The sequence below is a fragment of the Cygnus olor genome, chromosome 1 (genome assembly GCF_009769625.2).
Source record: "Cygnus olor isolate bCygOlo1 chromosome 1, bCygOlo1.pri.v2, whole genome shotgun sequence".
Taxonomy (NCBI): Eukaryota; Metazoa; Chordata; class Aves; order Anseriformes; family Anatidae; genus Cygnus; species Cygnus olor.
This window is the reverse complement of record NC_049169.1, coordinates 23,322,612-23,348,154: the sequence shown is the minus strand read 5'-3', so window position 1 is coordinate 23,348,154 and position 25,543 is coordinate 23,322,612. Positions and strand designations below refer to the sequence as shown.

General features: G+C 39.7%; 1 protein-coding gene across 1 annotated transcript; it reads right to left on the bottom strand.

Moving 5' to 3' along the window:
* Positions 1 to 1,462: 1,462 nt before the first annotated feature.
* GPR37 (G protein-coupled receptor 37) lies at positions 1,463 to 15,911 on the bottom strand. The gene is made up of 2 exons (XM_040549673.1): positions 14,621 to 15,911; positions 1,463 to 3,285 (listed from the first exon to the last, which is right to left on the bottom strand). The coding sequence occupies exons 1-2, from the start codon at positions 15,272 to 15,274 to the stop codon at positions 2,467 to 2,469; spliced, it is 1,473 nt and encodes a 490-aa protein (XP_040405607.1). The 5' UTR covers positions 15,275 to 15,911; the 3' UTR covers positions 1,463 to 2,466.
* Between the last annotated feature and the right edge of the window lie 9,632 nt (positions 15,912 to 25,543).

Here is a 25,543-nt window from a genome sequence, read left to right as displayed (position 1 = left end):
ATGGCGGTACCTAATGCCTGAGGCAACAGGGCACCTTTCCTGTTCCAGTGCAGCCTAGCAAAATGTCACCGTTCAATATTCCAGAGTAATTTCTATCTTTCCTTATGTAAAAATTGTGCTTCCTCCCATTCTGCAGTTCCTTTATCAAGTCCCTGAACCACTGTTCATGCCAGAACTGAAAAGACAGACAAGAGTAACAACTGAGCAAGAAACATGATAGAGAAACAAAGAGGTTTTTTTGTTTGTTTGTTTTTTGGCCCCAGTCGTTATGAATTTTGGCACCTAAAAAAGAATAGTACAAATCAAAATGCAGAGTTGAGAATATGCATTTGAGGAGAGATGGGCACCACTGTGTGGAGATTTGGGCTTTATCTTTTCTTTTTAATACATTTCACAGTTTATTGAATGTTACCAAGCAAGGTGAAGTCAATGAAAAGTTTATAAGAAAGGGACAGTTCCCATGACTTCAAAAGTGGTTGAAAATCTTCCAAAATGATTTTTAAAATTTTTAGCAAGTATTTTAGCACGACCTAAGCAGAATCGCTTATGTAAATTTAGGCAGACTGCTTTTGGTAGAGCTTAATTCAAAAATCAGAAACTCAAGTGCATTTATATTCAGATTCAGAGTATGCTGCTTTTCAGTTGAATTTGATATAGGTTAATACAGCAATGAAAAAGAGGAAATACTGCTTACGCAAGCAGATACAAAGATTAAAGATATTTTCAAAATCTACAAAGAAAAATAAAATAGACTACTTTCCAGAAATTACAGCAAGTTCTTTAACATATTTAGAGGCAGGTACTGGGAAGTAAGACTATCAGTTACTGTCAATTTCAGAGGACAAATGCCTGTGATTTTACTATTGCAAGTACTAATGTAGTTTTATTATTTATTTAGTTAGTATTAAAATATAAGATTATTATAATGAGTTCTGTTCCTTAGCATGTCTACTCTTCAGCTTGCTGTCCAGCGTAAATATGAGCCAACTTGCTTGCCAAGAACAGTCTGTCTATTTCAGCCAAGAAGTGGGGCAAATAAACTATGCTGGTACGGATAAGCGCTTTCCAGTCTCTGGCTGCTTATAACAGCCTTAGATTTTACTACACCGCACTGTTGCTTGCAGTGTTGACATACCCTCATTTTAATGAGTCTGTGGACGGCAAGATACCATCAGCAAAACACTCTGTGGACCTCAAGAACAGCTTCAGAACTGTGAGCTGCTAGTGAATAGCAGTCTCTGTGGGAGCGACATGATTTATAGTCAACATACAGAGACCCTGTGATTAATATTCATGCTACATATCCCAGAATAAATAGATGCGAGTCTGATCCAAAGCCCTCTGAAATTGATGGAAATCTTTGAATGGCTGCAATGAGCTCTGGGTCAAGCCCCAAGTGTCAAAGTGTGTTTATAGCTTAAAAAAAAAAAAAAAAAAAAAAAAAAGAAATTCACTCTCCACATTTTGCAGTCCCTCATGTTTATTGTTGGCAAACTTCTGGCAAAAGAAAGCCTTCCTCTGCTGCAACGGGACTCCCACCAGAGCCAGCAGAAGTTATATACACAGAGACTAAGGACATAACCCCAATGTAAAACCATTAACAAATTGGAAAGAAACTTGATTTTGAAACCACACAAGACAAATTTTAGTGAGAAAGCAAATCTTTCTTCTTAAGAAGTACAAAATAACTCAGGTTTTTTATACCTGTAGGTCAAGAAGGAAAGTTTCAATGAGGCACATTGGATCTTCATAATATACATTTAAAATCCACTCATGTAAATCTAATGTCATTATTACCATCTTCCTTAAACACCCTATTATAGTCTCCAAGGGTAAGTACACAAATATGGCTATTTAAATTATTTTATGCAAAGTAAAGATTTTTTTACTTATTAAAAGAATTTAATACTACTTAGAAGCAATCTTTGTTAAATGCAGATTGACAAGGAAGTTAAAGAATAAAACCTCATTTATTTTATGCTACTTTATAAATTTTTCAAAGTCCAAGAGTTGTCACAATAGTGTACAGTAATTGGATTAAAACTACCTTCAAATACTTTCCAACACATCTTTGACATTAAACATCCTGCAAAACCCACAATGTCTATATAATCATGTTACAGTGATTATAAAAAACTCACGGAATTAAATAAAAGTGGACTGATATGAATTCTCCTCCTTAAGCAATAATATCCTAGCACCATACAAAATATCATGATTTAAAACTGAGTACTGGCTCTCTTTCTCTCCTTTTCTTTCATTTTAGTAACCAAACAGAAATTATTTTCCAAAGCATGACTGTTAATATGCAGATTGGATTCTGAGTAGTTTGCAATAATCAATTCTTTTTCTTACACTTTGCTTCCAGAAGGAAAATATGAAGTTAAAAAAAAATAAAAAAAGAAAAAAGAAAAAAAAAAAGAAAGAAAAAAGAAAAAGATACCAGAAATAAAGTCCTAAGGTCAATTAACAGTGAGTCCCCACAGAGGCAAAGGTAGACATTTCACGACGGATGGTGCTGAAAGGGGAGAGCTCCAGTTCTGTGGTGTACTCATTGTCATTGTCATCACTTGTCACTGTTGAAGGTTTCTGGATGCATTCATCACAGCAGCAACAGCAACACTCCATAAAGGCCCGGCTGAAAGGTTTGCAGAGACAGAAGAGGAGGACTGGGGTAACACAGGACTTAAAGAACAAAAGGAACTGGCTAATGAGATGGAGGAGATCCATAGTCTGCCGAGATACCCCTGTGGACATGTAGGCAGTCACAATGTTGCAGATGTTTTCAGGAATGATGCAAAACCCATATAAAATGGTCAAAGCCACCACTGTGCAGTTCATCTGACTTTCTAGCTGAATTTGTCGCTTGTTCCCTCTTGTGCAAGCCTTTTCTGCCCTCCTGATTTTCCTTGCTGTTACCAGGGAGCAGGTAATAGTGAAAAGGGTAGGCAAACAAAAGTAGCAGCCAAAGTACCACCACAGTCTTGCCCCATCGTATGTAAGAGCTAACACGTAAATGGTGTCAGGTAGGGCGGTGGATATCTTCACCACGCACCGCTCCCCGGGTGGGCTGCCACTGTATTCAGGGTCCTCCTTTGTCAGCTGGCGCAGCACAACCTCCGGCAGTGCCAGCAGCAGTGCCCCGACCCATATGACGGCCAGCTTGGCAGTCGTCGAGGTGCAGTTCTCAATCATCTCATAGTACATCTGCACGTTGGTGGCAGCACGAAACCGATCAATGCAGAGGGCACACAGTGTGAAGGTGGTGACCCCGAGAGAGGCTACCTGCAAAGGAGAAAAGGGAATGCAATTTAATGCAGGTGCTGCCTGGAAAAAACAAACAAACAAACAAACAAACAAAACAAAACAAACAAAAAAACCTGCAACAACAACGAGAAAGAAAAATAAAGGACAGCTACAAAGCTACAGCCCATTATTTCTTAGAGAGTGAAAAAACTTCAGCTCCTTCAAACCCCACCCTGGTCTACCACCAACGGCAGTCTTTTGGAGGTGGAAGATGAAGGCCTGAACTTGCTCAGGCAAAAGAGGGAATTCATTCCCTGTACATTGGATGAAGTCTCTTACCACTGAGATATTCCCTGAAAGAAGGTTGTACTCTTCCATAAAGAGAGCTCAATTTATAATGCCAAGTACCAATTAAGTGTAGCTCTCAAAATGAGCATCACAGGTAGGACTTAGCTTCCAGTGTTTGCTGAGCTACCACACCACATGCGTCCCAGAAGAATACATCCTTCTGTTGTTCTCCCCACAAATATCACTTCATCTTGATGTCATGCTCTCATGGAAGCTCATGCCAACATCTGTGCAACTCTGAGTGACAGAAAAATTGGAGAACTGACCGTTATGCAAAACTAAACCTCCCTCCATTTTTCTGGGGGGTGATTTTCAGAAAGAACCCACCATAGAGATTGAAATGAAAGTCAAAAGGGGAAAGCTGGTATCTTCCTTCAGCAGAATTTCAAAGTTATGCCCCCCTCACATGTTTGTCAAGCATGCAGGGGATCATAATGTCAAAACCTTAAATATTTCCAAAGCTTAGGAACATTGTGAATTAAGCATTCACTGAATGGAAGAGGGCCCCACAACTGCTGTTGTGGACTTGGGCTCTTAAGTGAAATTTTGAGGTACATAAAGCCATCCTGGGATCTGAGTTCTAAAAGACGATATTTGAAATCTTCAGACTTCCAAAACCTGTACAAAACCAATCTTGTCTACAGTAGTTAGGCTTTCATAATTTATCTTCAACATTTCACCTAGAAAAATTTTCAGGAAAATCTAGGCCAAATTTCTTAGTAGACATCCTGTGCAAGAATATATTGCACGCCAGGAAAAATGGCAGAATTTCTGATGTTTATATGATTTAAAGATGGATTGGACAGAGCTCTCAATTATATACTGTAAGGAGAAAGTACAGAACAATGCGTGTGTCTTCTAGCTTTAATAAACATAATTCTATGCATGAATAGAAATCTTGTACTGTCATGAAATATAATTTCCTATCATTTTATCCTGTTTATAATTAAATTTCCTAAAAACAAATTTGCAAGAAGACTATATACATTTTGGACTAATCCTATTTCCATTAAATTCAACTTCAGTTCAAATTCAAAGCAGAACTCCCATTAACTTCAATCAGAGAAAGATTAGGCGCTCTGTTGCATTCTAATTCATTTATTTTCTTGGGTTTGTATGCTTCTGTTATGCTGGAAATGTGTTGAAGCAAAAGACAAGAAACTGTTAAATAATATTCCTAATAAATTTAAAGAATGCTTACTTTTATCATGCATAAGCCACACGTCTGTGCAATTAACTGAGAGATCTAGGGTAACATTAGGCAGTTTGCTATAATTTTTGCTTACTTAAATTTGATGCTTACTTAAATTTCATATTGGTTCATTTCAAAATACACTCTAATTTCCAACATAATTTTGAATTATTCCTGTTTATGCATCTGTTGTATAAAGTTCTACAAAGATAGACAGTGCAATTATGCACAAATATATAACCTTATTGTTAATTTTGGCCTTCTATATTTAATGGTCATATCAGATTGCTAAAATTGAATGTCACTGAACAGTATTAGGCATTTGGGATTACAACTGTTGGGCATTGCCTTAGTTGGGTAATTTTTTGAAACAGATTCCTAAAAGATGGAATGCAATCTTTTATTAATTAACCTGCAATGGCAGGAATAGTTAATGGTGACAAAGCAGTACTGTAAACATTTTTAATAGGCAAACCTATTGATTCAGGGAGTTAAAATGTCGGACAACATTCAAAGAAAGCTTGGTAAATACCAGTAAAACACAAAAACAGCTAAAGACAGATTACAGTTATAGGGAAATCTTAATGAACAGTGATAGCATTAGCAAATGAAAGATAATTTCCATGTATCACTGCTGAGAGTCAAATTTCCAAATCTAAGACCAGTGACTTTGTTTGCAAAACATTTCAGTGTGTGTGTGCAGTCTTCAAATTCCTTAGAGTGACAGCAAAACCTTTAGCCAGAACATCCAACTTGAATAACAAAAGGGTCGGGACTGAGTTCTCTACAATTACAGGAGACAGGGAAATCATTGAGACTCAGAATTGAATAGGGATTGAAATAAAAGTCAGCAGAACAGATGAAAATCTGAGTTTTTGTACATTAATGTTTTCCTTCTCAGCTCTTGTTCTAATGAGGCAATGTGAGCATCTCCCCCTGCTCCGCAGCACACACACGCTTTTATTGTTTTAGCACTCCGTTACAAACAGGCTGTTATACAGTAGCTAAGACATTAAAACTCTGCAGCTGTTAAGGTTGGTCTAATGAAAGAAGACATGTCTACCATGAACAAACGTAACCTACGGGGCTCCTGTCACATTAATTGACCAGCAACTTGGAGGCTTGAGACAGTGAAATAGAGCAAGAGGAAACAACTAAGAACAGTGGAAGTCAGCTTTGAAAATTCTCCCATAGATTCACTGATCAAGCAAGATTAAAAAAGCAAGTGCTTCTCTGGAACAGGCAATGGTTTCCTATTTTCTGTAGATTAATGAAGTTAGTGATGCCATGGAAAAGCCTACAAAAAACAACCAAACAGAAAAACAATTCCAAGCAGATGAACAGGGATTCATTCCTGCTGACTTGTTTAAAGGAAGGGTGGATTCATTCCTGCTGACTTGTTTAAAGGAAGGGTAGCAATTCAAGGGTCTGACTATTTGCCCTCCTTTATTTCTCCCACATTGTAGAGAATGAGTAATAGCCCACAAAATCAATGGGTGCCGCTCGTAAACTATGTGGGCAAGAACTGGGACATGTATTCTGCATGTACATACAATTCCAGTTTGTGGATGTTTCTTCCTACCAGTCATACTAAGAATTAGAGTTAAGATGAAAATGTGAAAGAAGCCAGAGAAGTTTCCCTTTTTTTATCTGCTTCATTGCTCTGGTATAAATAACCACAGAATGAGTGCGAGTAGATAAAGGAAAAATTATCCCTTTTTGAAGTAGTGTAAAGCTGCATGTAGTTTAATGGTGCTCTTCTTGTTGTAACAGCTGAGTTTTTGATACACATTTGCACTCATTTCCAACAACCTAGAGGGAAATGAGGCAAGGCAAGGGTGAATAAGGCTCAGTAGTTTTTGATGATCACTTAGTTGTCTGATGTATTTCCGTATGTTCCCTATGAAGAGCCTCCTTCAGCCTCTAAACATTGGGGTGACACTGGTTTATTTTTCTCTTACTAGATGATATTAGAAAGACACAGATATCTAACTGAAAGACCATTAATCTACTTGGAGCAGGTAGGTGGGAAATAACCTCAACTGAGCTGGACAGAGAACAGCTATGTAAGGGATTACCTGCATACACATACAAAAGAAGGCATTGTTGTTACAAGAGAGACTCTTAATACTGTTGCTCCTTTAAAAGAATTGACAGGGATGTTACCAGGCACAGTGGTGTTCCTTCAAGACACTGTGTAAACCTTCAGCATTAGCTCATCAGCTGTTAGTCAACTGTGTCAAAACTTATTTGGGGAACTAAGGCCACTGAAGGCAACAGTAACTCGTGAAATGCTCAGCTTAATTGCATCGGTTCTCCTCTCCATCCCTCCAACATACCCGTTCCCCTTTCATGAGCTTTAACAATTACCAAAAGGTTCCCAGGCCTTCCCTGGCCTGTCCTACTTCTCCTCCTGGCTGTGGTCCCGCAGTGCTTGGCCCCAGCCTCTAGGAGCAGAGCCTCCAGCTGGCCAGGGAAGCAGTGCAGGTTTAGTAGGGTAAGCAACAGCAGTGCAAATAAGACTCTGAATTCTCAATCACTAATACCTGTTTGGCAAGATCAAGAGAATGAAAACAAAAAGAAAAACAAAACAAAACAAAACAAAAACACAGAAAGAAGATCAGCAAAAGGTCACAGGTGAAAAAGTCAATGAAAAAAACAATTCTGCGAGTTAATGACAAAATGAGGTTGGGTCACTCAGTCCAGCAAGATGAAGACCAAGAAATGATATTGCTGCTGTCTACAAATAAGTCTATGTTGAGATGTAAATGTTGCTTAAGCTGAAGGACAATGAATATAGCAGAATATACCAACTGGCCATGAGCAACTTGAGGAAATGAGAGGTACCATTAATCATCCAAAGCATGATGTTGTGGAGCACACCTTCTGATGGAAAAGTGAGGGGAAAAAGTTAAAATAAAGAGAGATGTAAAGAAGTGGCTACTTCTACCAGCTGAACTGGATTTTCTTTGTTACAAGACAGGAAGAGTGTCTAAACATTTCCCTGTAGGAAACAGGAAAGCTAAACTACAGAAAAGTTTGATGACTACCACCGGCCCAAATGTCTCTGAGCTCTCAGTGACACCCCCCCTTAACTCTTTCTACCCATTTCTGTCACACCATATATATATATATATTTTTTTTTTTTTCCCTGAATCATTACAGTCTATGGTCTTATAATTGCTGTTCTATACCCACACCAAATTTCATAGCTTTGGGACATGTTAATGCAACAAGCCACAGTGACTCTTGCAAACTTTTCAGTTTTACATAAGATAAACAAAGCTAGTACAGACTGAAATATTTGTCTTGTGCTACTCTACACTTACAGTAGAAAGTCCAGTAATAAGATTGGGCTAGTAAAAATAAAAGGCCATCCTATTGCAAACAAATATTTAATTGTTTAATATAATCTAGATTTCTGGGTTTTGTTTCTTCATTTAGGAAAAAAAAAAAAAAAAAAAAAAGACACACACAACACCAAGAATGACAATCATTACTACAAAAGAACAAAAATGCATAAATATAATCTCTTTATATTTCTTACATGAAGTTCTATGAAATATTCATAGTTTCATAGTATTTCATAGTATTCATATTTGTTTTAAAAATAGGGAAGGGTCACTCAACTAGTTAAAATACTGATGTGGTGTGGCAGAAGTAATCCAGGAGCTAAGGAGTACTGGGGCTGGGATACCTCTCTGACATTAGTATTTAGCTTAAGCATCCTGGAGGAAAAGATACCTAAAGATAGTTAAGGTGACGTAACTATCTGAAAAGCTAAATGGTAATTCAGGAAACTACTATCATGGAGATGTTCCACACACACAGAACAATGGGTACAATACAGCTGTTTCCTTTGTAGTACTTTTGACATTCGCATCAGGGAGATATAAGCATGTATGCTCTGCGTGTTTCCTATCCTTCTATATATTGTAAGAGTAAGAATGTTCAGAATTAACTTCTAAGAGCAGTTCTTGAATTCTGTTTGAAGCAAAAGCCAACCAGATTATCAGGGCACTGGAACTACTCATTATAGTACAAGACATGATTATTCAGAAATCTGGAAAATCACAGAACACAAAGGGCTTTAATTTTTGTCCATTTTCCTATTTGAAATCTACCATGCCACCTTACGAGTAAATTAAATTTATATTTTTTTTCTTTAAGAAAAAAATGAGCACTGTTCTCCACTAAGGATCACAGTCTCATCACTCTACACAAGTGATTCCTGCAATAACTCTTAATATTAACATGGAACTGTTGCTAAAAATCTGCCTCTTCCTTCTTTGTTGGAAAAATCTGGTCATATGGAGAAATGACAGCCCTGTGCTCATACTAAAGTCAATGGTTCTGGGATGGCAGATGTTGCTTTATTCTCTCTACACATATGTAACTTAAATATTACTGACCTAATTTTAAGCCTAGTCTGACACAAATTCATTTCCATGCTGAAACGCCAAAGTTTAAGCCAAAAGCAATTTTTTTTATGGACAATTTATAGCCCCCTAAGGGTTTGCAGAGGAAAGAAAGATTGACAGAACAGCAAACATGGCAGCTACTATCACCATGCTGTTAATACCTAAAGGACAGAGACATATTAGCACTTCTGTTTAAAATATATATATATATCTATTGTGTGATAAGTACTGCAGGTATTTTGCTCAGTAAAAGACACATGCAGCCATTGCCCTAGAAAACTTCCCGTATGAAGCTTTGAAATTGCAAACTTCTCTGAGGATCTTTGTCTATGATCCAGAGGACTTTCTGGAGGTTCAGGAGGCTAACTCTGACTAGCGTTAAAGAAGAGACATAAAGAAGATACAGAACAACAAATGACTCAGACAAGACAGATAATATATAGCTTTTAAAAAGTCCCATAAAATATATATTTCATTTGCTAAAGTGAAACTTAAAATAAGGATGTCTTCTGACAGCTTTGGAACAGGCAGAGAATAGCCACTTCCATTGTGCTGCTGACTTGCCCCTACCAAGCAAAAGAGAGAAAGGGGAAACAGCCTTACCTCAGGATTGCCCTGGAAGGGTCAGCTCCAAGTAAGAAAAAAAAAAAAAAAAAAAAGTAATTCATATTCTAGACCAAAACAAATCAATCCTTACACTTTCCACTACGAATACTAATGTACTAATTGTGATAGCTTTCCTGAGATGGAAGTTACCTACCAGACCAGGGTGATGCCACAAACTGACTACTAAAAGCATAAGTAGGGACTAGGCACTGGATTTCAGAGACTTCCACAATCAGCTTCCTCCAGAGTCAGGCCACTCTCTTAAGCACAATATGGTCTAGATGAAGACATCTCAAACTTTCTCCTTCTCTCTCTCTTTTTTTTTTTTTTTTTTTTTTTTTTTTTTTTTTTTTTTCCGGTTGGGGGGATGTGAGAAAGGCAGAAGACCTCACTCTGAGTGCACAGCTGAGTACCGTGACTGGACTTGGAAATTTTCTGCTCTGTGCTGGACTGCATGAGACCATAAATTAGCCTCTGCAAACCCTTTTTCCAAACCCTTCCCCAGACCTAAATCCTTATTCCCTCACAGGTAGCTTGTCTCAGTCTGCCAACATAGAAGTGATGTCTACTTCCAACTACTGCCCCCAAACTCATCGAGTTGCTAGTGTAACCTCTAAGAGCAGAATGCACACAATTCAAACAAGCTTCTTTTTAAAGCCTGAAAAACAGCTTGTAGTCCCAGTTAACACAATCCATTTGTCATCTTAGCAAGCAGCTCTGAGCTTTAAGCAACTTACTTAACCTCTTCACTATTGGCTTCCAGCATTAAAATAAATAAAAAAAAAGCTACTTCACAGGACTGCTATGTTTAATAGCTGTGAAATATTTAGAAGCATAGTAAAGCTGTTTGTCTATATCCACACTTCTTTCTATTCAGGCTTAATTTAGAGTTAAGAAAAATGCAAACCCTAAATATATAAGGAGGTGAACAGAAACTATATTGTCCTATTATTTGTTTTCTTTTTTTTTTTTTGTATTTTTTTTTCCTAGTTCTTTTTCTGAAAAGACTGGGTATGCTTAAAGAAGGAGCTGCAACGGATTGGCAGGCCTGTGGAAAGAGAAGTAGCCAAAGCCGTTGTTTTTTGTATTGTTGTTTACCCTGTATCTCCTGATCCTGAGCAATGTTGACAAAAGTATATGGAAGGCAACATACACACAGACACGTCATGCAGATAAACACTTCAGACATGGTTGCCCAAAGCTAAACTTCTAAAGAATCTTTAGAAAAGTGGCAAAATCTGAAGAACTGAGCAGAGGACTAAAATTGCAAAGGAGAAGCACATCTCCACACATCCTTATGGGTAAGTAGTTGCCCCAGTTTGTTCTAATTCCCTTTCCAGTGAGTGGACTCAGATCTACTCTGCCAGGACAGTGCCATCACCATCGTCTAGCGAAGTTCTTGGTGGAGTTAATTTAATCCATAGGAGAATGAATTCACTCAGTTTCTTCCTTGGTCATGCATACAGCATTCCATATGCAAGTGGAACCATGACAGTTTTACGAGGTAGGTACAAGTTACCAAACTGTGATACAATATGTGACTGAAATGTCTGCTTAATATACTTGGTCACAGAATATCTTTATTAGGTATGGGAAAACTACCCTTTAAATAAATACTGTAAAGATTTTCCACTACTGGAAGCTCAACATTTACCTATTCAAACGTACTTGAAGGTATGATAAAACGTTTTCCCCAGAGTGTGTGCATATGTGTTATCACTGGCAACAGATGCTTTGTTGAAATTCTGCACAATACCCATTAAACAGCACAAATAAAAAACAATTGGCCACAGGAGGCTAAACAAAGAAAGCTCAAGGTTCCTTATTTGGATTACTTGAAACCTTTGAGCGTAACACAAAGCAGGCTTGAGTTACATTCAAATGATGTGATCACTACATCAGTTCCTCTGAATACTCAGATGTTGCCCACTCCCTAGTCCTGTGCAGTTCTCAGAGTACAGGTTAGCACGACAAGAGAGCTCAGGCCAATAAGGCTCCTTGATGCTTGAAAGTGAGATGATATATCTGGATCTACAGCTCTGGGGGAGACATGCAGGTCCATAAACAGCATATGAGGAGAGTTGGCATGCAAGAATGCAGTGCAGAGCATGAAACAGAGATACCTAAAGAACAAAACATGGGGTAAACTTATAGAAAACAGTGACAACAGGTTAAAATTTGTAACAGGTAAAATTCTTCAGGACAATGCTTCTGTTTCTGTTCCATGAAGGTCTGGAAACCTCTCCCGAAGGTAGCTATCTACAACTCTGCAAGGAGCTAAGACTTCATTCTTTCTTGTGTGAGAAGGGGATGAGCTGCTCAGGTGAATTACAAGGGAGAAGGCAGTGTCATTCAGATGTTAGATGAGCACACTACTCACTGCTGTGAATAACCCTTGCAAGACCACAGAGTATTGGCTGCTCATAGGGCAGATTTCGTGACATGCTCCACATCCTCAGTGTTCCTGGTGGTGTCAGCGTCACTGGATAATGCCCGTGAGGTTAGGACTGCAGTCAGAAAGTGGCAAACTTTTGCTCTAACTCCCTCCTCTGTCTCAGCAGGGTCAAATTCTGATTTCCAGGAGAGAGCCCTTCTCACCAATCTTGAGGCAAGCCGGGAGGCACAATTCAGTATTGGTGCTCAATATGTGTCACTCATGCCTACAGCTCTTACAAGGAGGGGGAAATCCAGCCTTTAATTTACTGCTTCCTGGGTGATGAATATATTTTACATTCATGAGTAGAGTAGTTAATGGGTGATTAATATACTGTACATTCATGAGTATTATGTTTAATACCTATTGAGTGAAAAGTATACAATTCTGGGAGCAACATGGTATCCCCCAAGGCTGTCTCTCTTCAGATGTGTACCTCGGAAATAAATCAATTAAATTTCCCCCAGGAAAGAAGATAATTCTTTACTTTTACACCCCAGTGATAATTCAAGATAAGACAGGCACCATTCTGTTGGTCCATTGTGATTAGATTGGTGCCAGTTCTTGAAAAAAGGTTCAACTGTAGGTATCTGATGAACTTTAAAGTGAAAAAATAAGGTGTCTTTAAAGTAGAAAGGGGGGTTGGCACCAGCTGAACATTTTCAAGATTACAGTTTTGAATTTTGGCTACTACAGATCAGCACAGCTTCTTTCAGTTTAATTCAGTGATGAAAGTGTAAAATCCAGAACATGTGTATATTGGGCAGTCCTGACAACATGCCCCTTTTTGACAAGGCTAAAATATTTCCAGACTAACAACATGAAAATAAAACATGTTTATGTGATTCTAGAAGATTATATCTGTTTCTTACACATTTAAGTTAGTGATAACTTCATTATAATATGAAGCTTTGTGCATTTTTCTTCCAGTCATGAAGTGGCAAACTCTTTATTGCCCAAAGCTGAGCAGCATAAGGAACTAATTTTGAAAAAATGGTATGGCCATGCAAATCATTTCAGTTATTGACCTTTAATTAGAATCGTTATTATGAAGAATTACTCCTATCCTGTATCTGGATGCACCAAAAAAGGTTAGGAAGTGTGAAATGTCACTGGGGGAAAATCCTGAAATACTTAAACTACAGTAGATGTGTCCATTGAAATGGTTACCCTTTAACTGAAACACTAACTACTTATTTTGTTGGATAATACAGTATCGCCAGACCTGGATTCAGAAAGTTTAAAAGCACCTAGCCAAGGCTATTATCAGTGAGTATTCTCAACAAATACATTTCTTCTTTATTTCTTTCCAAACACAAATTAAGTATACTCTGAGTTTTTCAAATCACGAAAAATGTTATACTATTGGTCTTGAATTCTTGTAAGTGTAGCACAGCTCCACCCTTTGTCCAATACCACCAGTAATAAAGTGTATCACACATGAAAGAAGTAATGGCAAGGTAGTGGCTACACACCTCACATATCTTTCTAAAGACCTTATTGAAAATATTGGTTGGCAGTTGTACCGATGTGCTATGGAAACTGGTATTCTGTGTATTAACAACAATATAATACCCCACCCTCAGTATCTAGTTCTTAGGACAAGAGAATCAACAGTTATTTCCTCAGCTTTCAGTTACAGAATAAAGCTGAGCAGAAGGCTTTGGGAACATAGCAGAGCCAGCCAGCATTACAGGCTACCACCCCACCACCAAGCCTCTCCGTTCAGTTCCAGTAAATAAATAAAGCGGACAACCTGAACGCTGCCGGCAGGACTCCAGCCAGCTGGCTGACAGCTTCTTTGACAGAGTCTCTGAACAATTGCCAAGAAGCTGTGATTTGAATGGAACTGGAGTCATCTTTTTTTTTTTTTTTTTTTTTTTTTTTTTTTTTTTTTAAGATAAACCAAATAAATAACTGTGAGATTTGAATGCTGAATTATAAATTAAAAGCACATATATCACATTGATGTTCATTTTTGCAATCACCTGCTTACAACCTATGTTGTCCAGTCCCCCCTTCTGCTTTCCTGAATCACTTCACTTTAGAGAAAAGGAAAAAAAAAAAAAAAAAAAGAGAAAAAACACCACACTTAAAATCAAATTTTGAGAGGATTCTTTGCCTTTCGGGATGACTGGGAGGAGTGAAACTTCGGCAGAACTCTCACCAATGGAAGAGCTAGATGCTCTCAGTTTGAGGCTGTGGGAATCCCAGTGCTGCTGGACCCGAGTCACGGAGTCCCTGCGGGGCTCTCCACCAGCAGTGCCCAGGAAACCCGAACCGGGCAGGGAGCAATGAGGGAGGCACAGAAGGGGTACCCGGGGGGCTTCGCAGAGGCAGCCAGGCCCACGCACAACCACCCACCACCATTACCTCGATGTACGGGACGATTTTGCAGGAGAAGTCTTCTAGGAGCCACTTCTTGGTGAGCTCCTGGAAGATGACCAGCGGCAGGCAGAAGAAGACGATGAGGAAGTCCCAGAAGGCCAGGTTGGCCAGCAGGGAGTTGGAGATGCTCCGCATGTAGTAGTTGTGGCAGACGATGCACATCACTGCCATGTTGCCCATGATGCCGATGCCGAAGATCACCACGGAGAGGCACATCACGGCGTAGGCTCCGTACGACTCCTCGGTCAGCGGGTAGAAGGGGTTGCGGAGCCGGGCGCGGCGCCCGGTGCCGTTACCACGACCCCCCGCGCCCCCCTCTCCTCCTCGGCCCGAGCCGTTCAGGGGCAGCCACCGGGGGCCCCCCGCCGCCCCCAGGCCGGCCCCGCTGCTCCGCGCCCGCCTCTGCCCAGGCCCCGCAGCCCCGCAGGTGCCCCCGGGCCCCGCCGGGGGGGCTCCGCGCCCGCGGAGAGCAGCGGCAGCCCGGCTTCCAGGGTCGGGGGGCGCCGTGGCCGGCGGAGATGGGGGGCGATGAGGGTTTTCTTGCAGCCCGGAGCCCGCAGCGGGGAGCAGGGCGCAGGCGGCCCATGAGCCCAGCACCTGGCACAGCAGCAGGGCGAGGGGAGCGCCGAGGGGCCGCATGGCCGGGGAAGGCGGGGGGGGGGGGGGGTCGCCTGTTCGCCTTTCAGAGGAGGCGGCCCCCACTCTGAGCTGGGCTGGGGGCAGCCCGCATGGCCGCCCGGCTGCGGGATGCTCTCTGCTCGCCGCCTCCCGGGGCAGAGCCGGAAAGTTGTGGCGCCGTCTCCGCCGCGCCGAGTTAATAATGTAGCGGCTGCGGAGCCGGGAGGACCCCCCTCGGCGCTCCGCCCTTTCCCGGGACCGCTGCCTCCTCGCCCCGTGCCGCCTCTTTACAGCCTGCCGCCGCTGCGGACAGCCGCCGGCTCCATTGGCGAGGAGAGGTCTCCGGTGGGAGACACCTCCCCTCTCCCCGGGTAATCGCCAGCGCTAATTCCTCCTCCTCCGGCAGCCTCGGGGGAAAAACAGGTTGCTGCACGGGGCTCGGGCTGTTCAGCGGCTTTGCAAAACTCCGACCGAGATAAATCACGCAAACGCTCGCACGGCGGCAAAGTTGCTGTCGGCGGTGCCGGGCTCCGGGGGGGCACAGCCCGGGGAGAGACTCCTTGGGATGCTCCCACCCGGCAGCAGTTCCCGTCTGGCCAAGCTCTGCCCGGCTCGGTTCGGCTCGGTTCAGCCCGGCTCGGTTCGGCTCGGTTCAGCCCCGTTCGGCTGCCGGGTATGCGGGCGCGGCGATCCCGCAGTGCTCAAGCGCCGCCCGGCGGTGCTGCGGGTCCGGTCCGGCCGCGCGGGGACAACGGGACCCAAGGGGGGCGAGGAGGGGAACCCTCGGGAAGGCAGCTGGAGCCTGACCTCCCGAGAGCATCTTGCTGGGGTGCAGAGGGCGGCTTTCCCCCCGGGGAACCAAGCGCAGGGGTTGCCACTGATGGAGACGGTGCTGGAAACATCACCCCCGCGGCTGAGCGGCATCAGAAGCGGCCCCGGATATTTTCAGTGCCTGGAGAGAATGCTCCGTGTTTCTCTCCTGTTCCACGTGTTTTTAAATGGTTTCTTTTTTTTGTTTTTGTACTGTCTGGTAAACTTTGCAGCACTTTCTTCTTGCTGCTCTGATTTTTGTTTAATTCGGGTGACTTCATAGCTTAACAAATTTGAATGCACAAAACATTTTGTTGTAAATAGCCTTAAGGATCCTCTGTCACTCTAGTTTCTAATTTAAGAGGCTTTGTGTAGCTTATTCCCAACAGGTTTAAAAGTTTAAAACTTTCCCCATAAAGCAGTTTGAGAAGCATTCATCTATATCTTTTTATAATTATTATTTTATTTTTTTCCCAGCTTAAGCTATTTGATTTAGAGATCACAAACTTAGACAAAGCTGCCAGAGCTCTGCGTTTCAGGGCCTGAAATCAGGACTGTGGATATAATAGTCCTCTAAACTCTTCTCTTGTGGGCCAGTCTTTAAAGTCTTTAGATCCCAAGCATGTGGGATGTGCTTGCAGGTTAGTGCTCTGACTTTTTGTGTTGATGATCAACAAAGAAAACCACGTGAATCTGCAGAAGTAGAAAATACCCTTCATGTACACACTGAAGCCAACCTGTCAGATGCAATAAAAGAGACAAGACTGCTGCCACTTTTTCTCAGTGGGGTAGAGTCAAACTGTAGTGTCGAAAGGATCCTTTCGTATGAATTGTTTGTTCTTGTTTGTATAGACACAGCTGCACAAAGTCACCCAACTGGCAGAAGGGTAGGCTTTGGGTAGAGTACTCGCTAGGTTGACCTTGCCATCAGCAGAGAGAGAAAAATGCCATCCTGAGATCCTTTATCCCTCAGAAATGTCAAATGTGTGGTATAAATTGATGTCTGGAGATGCCACTCGTGCACTGTCCAACCTAGAAGGGACTTAGAAAATTATTTTTGTTTGAAAAATGGACCTTTCTGTGTCTAAAATTAGTGAGTCCTGTCCACTCAAACCCAGGTGTCATGCCATTCCACGGGGGTATGGCAGTTGCACAAAACACTCAGAACACAAAGGTCTTCCTATTCCTGAAACTGTTCTCTCGCACATGGAGCTGGGTGTAATTGTGGGAAGCTTAGGGTGTTTCTAAGTGTACGAGAACAACTGTAATAAATTTGGCACTGCTGTGCTGAACGTTCCTTAATGTAAGTTAAGCAATTTTATTCTTGTTCTTCCTTAGCAATATAAGTGTCGTCTCATGCAGTTAAATAGTCAAACTAATTTTCAGGCTTCCTAATAAATAATATTGTTCATCTAACAAAAATATCTATGAAAAAAAAAAGGCAGGAAAATAAGAGAATGGTAAATGTTAGGTTTTTTTTTTTTTTTTTTTTTTTTTTTTTTTTTTTTCCTTATTTTTTCCTCCCATTTGATTCTTTGGAGCTCAGCTGGTCTATAAAAGGAGTTAATGATGATAATGAGCTTACATTTACTGCGCCTTTCTTCCTGAAGAGTCCCAAAGGGCATTACAAACAGATATGATAAATTCACTGCTTGTTCTTAAAGGATACTGAGGAATATTGCTTCTGGCTTTTATATGGAAGGAGCAGACAGCAGTTAGCAGACATATTGCCCTTCTGCATACTCCTGGAAGAAATATGGATCCTGAAGAAGAAGGTTAAGCAGTGTTTGGTTTACGTCACTGATCCTTTAATGGTGAGATAAGAACTGAGTCCTGCATAGGTTTTCCAGTGTCAGCAGTCTATCTGCCTTATAAGAGAAAATTGATTTCTGAACACAAAAAAGGCCTCATAAATTATTGTTCTCTGCTTACTATTTTGTCACATTTCTCCTACTTCATTAATATTTGGGTTGTTACAAAGAACAGCACATGCAAAAAAAGATTTGGGTTTTGTAGCCTGTAGCCATACAACCCTGCCTGAAATGGAGGATCTTGTCGTATTTATATAGGAGTGATGGAAGTGTTCTTCTGGGCTTTTGTCTTGTTAAAACATTTACATAAAAGGGAGTCAGAGGAATGATATTCCCTAGAGGTTTCTTATCTCATTGAGGCATAGTTTTGTGTAGAGTTAAGACTGACATACTGTCTCTGCACCTTACCATAATTACTTAATTCTGCCAGTCTAGAAAGGCCCTCTTTTGATGGCTTTAAGAAGAATTACTTTGCTGTTATGATAATCCCCTGCTTATTATTGCTGCCCTGTAAGATACTGAAAGTTAGCATATGAAGGTTTGGCTTTCCCAGTTTCTTTGATCTCAAATATTTAATCAAAAAATTGCTGCAATCTCTATAATTTCCAGTTTGTTTGCTTGTATTTTTGTTTGTTTGTTTTGCGTATGTCCTGTGTCTTTCCAATCAGTTATTTCTTATGATAAGATATTCCTTTAGGATAAAGCTCCTGCTCTGTCATATTGTGGTGCTGCCTCCAGTTCAGTCAGGCTTTCACAACTCGTAGTGTGCTCTTCTTCTGAAGGAGTTATACATGTTTTGACAATCTTTCTACCCATTCATGCATCAGCCTAGAAATAGTCTCATGAACCACAAGCAGACAATTATGTTTATAACATATTAAAAAACAACAACAACATTTTTTCACTGCTAGATGAGGGAACTAAAACTAAAATTTGGAGATGTTTTTGCAGCCAAAAGCTATAATAAGAAATCTGATAAACATGTTCCTACATAAAATAAATAAATAAATAAATAAATAAGGAATTGGAAAGTTTTCCAAGCATTCATTCTTCTTTGTTGGTGTTCTACAACATTTCAACTATGATAAAGAAATCAATAGGCTTTCAGTGCTTGCAGTGTGGGGTGTTGGTTTCCTTTTTGACACTTCCAATACTCATTAACAAAATGAGTGATACCCCTTGCCTGAATGTTACTGAGCTGCAGTAAGAAGGGATTAGTGTTGCCCTTTCTAGCCCTCCTCAGGGTTCATATTCAACAGTTTATCAATGAAGAAGGCAAAGAGCAAATTACCAAATACAGTTTTTGTTCTTTGATTTTAAACTACAATATGCTCAGACGCCTTACACTACACTCTCCTTGCTCATTTAGGCAAGTGTAGTAGGATAACATTTTTCCTTGCTTTTGATAAACTGATCTGTTGACACTGTCCTCTTACATCTCACTGGGTTTTGATGTGTATCACTTTGTCAGAAACATCAGTATTCAGAGATAATTTATTTCTGTGATCCAGTATCATTGGGACTTTTTTTCAGACAGACCAAAATCCCCTAATCAATGAAAGGCTTTTGTCGTGGAACTCAGTTGCTTATATGGCCGAACCAGACTCAGTGATAGTGAATAAATGTTGAAAACTTTAAAGTTGAAATTCAAAAAGGAATTTAAAGTTTAATGATAATATTGGGTATTTCTTGTAATTACTGGTGTGATTCTGTATTTCTTGAGGTCCTTTAGGAAAACTTATGATGACTCTTGGGTATAGATTGCTATTTCTTTCTAGTTCCACATTTTAAATTATAATACTCTTCCTTTTAGCCTTTCTCTTCCTCTGAAGTTTGAATTTTGTTTTAAAAGTTAAGCACTATATGCTCGTATCGCATAGTACAAATAGATTTATTTTTAAGGTTATTCTTGTTTTAAGACATGATTACCAGCAACTTTTCTGTTATTGTTAGCAATTGTTAGCAATAAAAAGAAAAGTGATCTATATTACATGGAAAACTAAAGTGTGATTGGTACTTGAATTACTGCTTTTCAGTCCTATTTTATTCAAATGACAGAACGATATACAGAATATCTAACAACATTCATTGTTGGAGACAGATGGAGTCAATAATATTTTAAAGGTGAATTACTTGGAGAATAGGTTATATTTATATAATCTGAAGTCAGGGGAAAAGAGTATCTATTAGTGGTGAATATCCTTGATAGACCATGAGGGTGAAACCATGAGTCATGTCCATCCGCATCTAATCATTCTGTTTCAGGCTGTCATGTTTAGCATCATCCCTTTTACCTGTGATCATCTTCACAAGTTTCTGTGCAGGAAGTATTCAAACAGATAAAAGATCAGTAATCTACAGTACTAGAGGTGAGATGTGAAGACTTTTTTTTTCTTTGCCTAGCTATGAAATTCAAATTCTTTTCAGAACAAAAACTTTCCTTTTTTAGAGTTCATTCAAGATTTTTGTTCTGCAATTGACAAACGATGTAGAGAGGCGATAAAAGTCTTATGAGTACAGGTTGAACCCTTATGGATTTATTATTTTTTTTAATAGTAGCTGGTGTCAGCTTTCAATATAGCAGATTTTCTACAATATCCACCATACTGAAATTCTTTTGATTATCGTATTCTAGAGAATTCATAGAAGTTTTTGCTTGTTTTGCTAGTTGCTTTATATAAAATGAATTTTCCTATTCTTTCTAGTCTTTTTACTTTCCTTATGCAGAAAAATGGCCACGGTTCTCCTCACTTTCTTGGTCTCCAGGTCTGAATATTTCAACTCATTTGGATTTGAATCATAAGCCCTCAAAACCACAACCTGGCATTCATGTTTTCAAGTCACTCTGCCCTTGTGATACAGATAATCATCAGTTAGGTTAGTCACTATTTGCATTGGTTTATTATTTAATATAAACGTGAAGTTCAAAGGAAATTAAAAGTCATGAACTGTGTGAACTTCTAAGCTGTGCTCCATAAATTAAAAAAAGAAATGTGAAGCCATAATAAATGTTTCAGAGCTGGTCTGGGAAACCCAATGGAAGAATGAGAGCTCCACCATTTCCAGTCAAACTGGAAACTCCAAGGAAGGAGTAGTTCATAGGCCCAAAAGGTTTTGGAAGCACTGCTGTCCTTGGGATGGCCCAGATGGCCCAGTGCTTCTTCCACCACCATGTGCGTTCCAGCCCAGATGGTGTTAGCAGTGGTTATCTCTTTCATTAGCTATGTGTAGTAAAGAAGAGATGACACATTGTTATCAAGCATGTGAAATCATTTTCTTCATTTAGTTCTCAATTTTTTTTATTGTCTTCAGTGCATTTCATATAGTGACCATTCTTCTGATGGTTCCGATGTAGCAATGATTGCATTAGCTAATTAGCAAGAGAGTGAGAAGAGAGAGAGAGAATGGGTAAAGAATTGTACAGTGTGAATGCAGGTTTGAGTAAGAGAAAAGGAGGCATGATAGGCAGTGTGCGTGTGGCAGTTGGTGGTGGGGTCAAGGAGTATGTATGTCTCAGGGTGGCAGAGGCAGTTGAATTGCATCAATGTGTTAGCTTTGAACAGCCAGTGCAGCTATAAAGAGAAATGAAGAAAGTGAGGGGAAGAGGTACAGCAGACAAGAAGGCTCCGGAAAAAAAAAAATTAAAAAAAAAAATTAAAAATCATCATCAGTGAGGAAGAAGGAATTCTCTGGAGAGAATACGAGGAAAAGAAAGACAGTTTAAGGAATAAAATGGAGCAGGAGGGCCTACAGAGATGGTGTAGAAGCAACCTCACCCCTGGAGAGCATGGAGGAGACAATCTGTTGTTATCTTCCAGTGCTGTGGTCTTCTCTCCCTCCTTTGTGGCCCTTGAGCTTTTTCTCAAGTTTGAAATGCTAAAATGTACTTGCTTGTAAACACTTAAAACATTATGTTTGCTCCATGCATTGAGGGTTTTCTTCCTTCCTGTTGCACATAAGGCTACTAAATATGCAGCCCAAGCATACATTAGGTTTTGTGTCTAACAAAGTGCACTCCAAACCCTCATATGTATGCTGCCTTTCATTCCTAAAGGTGAGTTTAGGTCACTGTTTTGCCTACGCAAGATATTTGGTTTTCTGTTGTGGGCTGTCCTTTCACTAATGCAGTACCTTAGTAGCTTGATGCTGTCTTTTTAGGGTTTTTTTTCTTTCTCTCTCTCTCTCTTTTTTTTTTAGACCTCAGTTTGTTGTTTTCTGCCTGTGGTTTTTTGATTTTTTTTTTTTTTTGCCAGTTTAGAGTTGCTCCAACTGTAGTTTCATCTGCACAGATCATTTACACTTTATTTACCTTTCCTTGCAGCTTTTTAATGAAGTTATTAGAACAAGACACAACTTTATACCTTGCAGGAGACCCACTGCCTACCTCCCCACAATTTAGTGCAATCCACTGCCCTTTCTCATCAGCCTGTGTTTGTGATCCTTCAACCTGTTTTCAATTTACATGACAGTGCTTATGTCCAAAGCAATTTTAATTCATTTTGGGAGATTTAGTGAGACACTGTATTAAATCCTTTATTAAAATCATGCTGTGTATCTTTCATCCAGGATTTCTGCAGTTCTATCAAAAAAGCAATCACGTTTCCTTGGCACAACATGTTCCTTATGAACCCATGCTGCTTATTGCTTATTGTTCTATTATCCTTTGAATCTTTAGTGAAGTGTTTTTTTTTTGTTGTTGTTTTGTTTTCTTTATTTTCTTTTTCCCCTAAGCACTTGTTCTGTTCTTTCGCATAACAGAATATACTTGAAATTAGACTCTTGTTTAATAAACCACTCTTCTTTCCTCTATTGATGTTTGAGGCTATACTTGCTATACTATGTAACTTTTTAGAAATAATTTTCAAGGGCTTAGTATTTTCAGTGTGTACTCAGGGGTGCCCTTAACCTGGGCTATTTGGCAAGATGTTACTGTTTTCCTTACTTCTGTGCTACTTACAGCATATTTTTTTATTACTGATTTTCTATCAAAACTTCTGCTTTCAGTAAGGACAAATAATAAGTACATGTATCTGGGAGTCACGATTTTTGCTTGCCTCACTCCTATCAAATTAGCCCTACTTTCAGACTATGTTTGCATTTATTTTATAAGTTTTAACAATTCTCTTGGGTATCATTAACTTCCTGGCTTTGTCCTGAAAGCCACTGAGCACTTTGGCGATGCTCTAACAAAATGTGTAAGAATGTATTTACTTTCCATCACCAAAAACATTTGACTTTGAATGACGAAAAGTATTCCCAATGAATGATTCTTTGGAAATGACTCTTTGGGAATATTTATAGATCCGGGTTCAACACAAGATTTTATGCTTTGCTCTTGCTCATACGAATTCTCTTCTCCAGTTCTTTTCCTGAATACCAGCCTACTCTGTATATTTTGTTTACTTTCTTCTTTATAAGTAAATACTTTGCCTTGGGGAGAAGAGTTATTTAAAACTCTATGATAGATTTCATATGCATTCTCCCTTTTGTGTCATCTTTGTTCAAAGTTATGCACAGATCCAAAGTCTGTTAAAGTCAGAGAGATTATTCTTAATCACTGCAATGAATTTGGATCAGGCCCTTAGTTGTCAAATCTCATATTTTCTTTAGTTTGGGGTCCTCTTTTCTATTCTTTTCATTTCTCTCTCTCTTTTTTTTTTTTTCTTCTTCCTTACTCTCCTGCTTTTATATCCCATTGTAAATTGATATCTTCTGAAGGTTTACAATTACTACTACAGATCTACTAAGTGCATCTCATCAGCTGGAATGTTATTTTTAGTGAATTTTCATGTTTTTCCCTTATGAGGGACTATTACCTCTTTTAGATGTAGCTTGATTTTCTATATTTGCATAATTTTCTGTATTTGTTTTACAGGCTGAAATTCTTGCCTTCTATAGCATTGTTCCAATTTGCCAGCATCTGTTAATGAGGACATAGTATAAATCCACTTGTAATGTCAGAAGGTCATTGAGGAGAAGAGGCTGTCAGGGACGCCAGCTCTTCTGTCACTGGTCTTATGAATCACAGATGTCCTGGACCACACAAGGCTTCTGAGAGCATTGGTAAATGCTGCTTGTGCTCATGTTATATTAAGCTGTGCTTTTTTCTACCTAAATAGCATCATCACTATTTCTGCTTAGGTGGAAACCTCAGCCTGCTGCATGGGCTAATATATTCTTCCCTTAAAATTGTCAGTGAATACCCTACTTTAAGCACACACCATCTCTGTCAAATGAAGTATAATCAGAAGGCACCTGTTACCTGTGCCCATCAATAGATTGCAGGATGCTTTTTTACAAGACAGGATATCTTCACATTGAGAGTGCTGTCGTTCTCCATACCAGAAATATCTTCACTTGAGTGAATGACCAGTAAAATGGGCCAAATTTTTGACTGTAGCTGTTCTATGCTAATTAAGCCAAAGACACAGGGATGGAGTAAAAGCAATCTGCCTTTTAACTACTCTGATTCTAGAGCTTCTAAACACTGCTTTTTGATTCAGGGATGCTCACACAAGTGTGCTGTGTACCAGTATCTGCAGCCCTCTTTCTTCCTTGGGGGGTGTCACAGAGCCATCCTAAATAGTGTTTGGCAATCAACAATTTTCTTAAATCAAGAAAAATCTCACTTGTCTTGTTTTATCTGCTTTTTAATATATACTTCGTGGTATAAAGGGACCAGGAAAACAAGGACAAAGATCTGGTTTGGTGGCTATAAAGAGCATTAGAAATGTATTATTGACCTCCCAAAGAACTTAATTCCATTGGAGCATGAAGAACCTATTCCTCTGGCTGGAAGAAGAAACGGCTGGAAGAAGTGTTTAAAATTGCCTTAAAATACAAATAAAATACAAAAATACAAAAAATACAAATAAGCCAAAATACATCAAATAATCTAAAATCCCTTATATATATATATATTTATATATATGTATATATATATACAAAACTATGATTCAAAAGAAAGCTAATAGCATTTATATTTCTCTCTAGTTTTCCTTGCAGGGTGTAAGTTAAGAATTATTTTAGTTTAATTTATGAAACAAACATTATCTGTTGATATGCTCATTTTTTGCTCTTAGCAGCCATTGTTAAACTGTATTTCATCTGGGTGCTGGCAAAAAAAAAGGCAAAGGAGAACTAGCTTGCTGCAGAGTCAGACACATATGCATGTGCATACTTGCATCATATATCTTCAGCCTGGCTAACTTGTACTTTACTGTGAGTGAAGATTTCTGTCTTGTCCCCTCTGACATTAAAAAAGTAATAGACATCAGGAGTGGTTTATGTGAAGAACTTAAAAAATATATTTAATGAATATTTTAGACTGGCAAGGGCTGTGCATTTGTGTTTGTGAGGATTCTGATGCTTTTTTTTTTTTTTTTTCTTCAATACAGCCTCATAGGTTAGCTCAAGCCACCCACTTGAGCATTGCTTAAAACAAGGAGTTGCTCTTTCTTAACCACTGGCAGGGAAGGCTTTAGCTGGAGCCAGGAAGCAGAGCACAACCCAAACTGCCAGCTTGTTAGCAGGAGGATCCTGCCTTCATTGAAGGCTTTGGATTAATGACTTCAGACAGACAGATGTGAGACTCTTAGGCCATGTGTGGGGGAGAGGGGTTCTCTTTGGAGGGCCCTGGAGTACTCTTGGTGGTAATATTCCCTGAAAA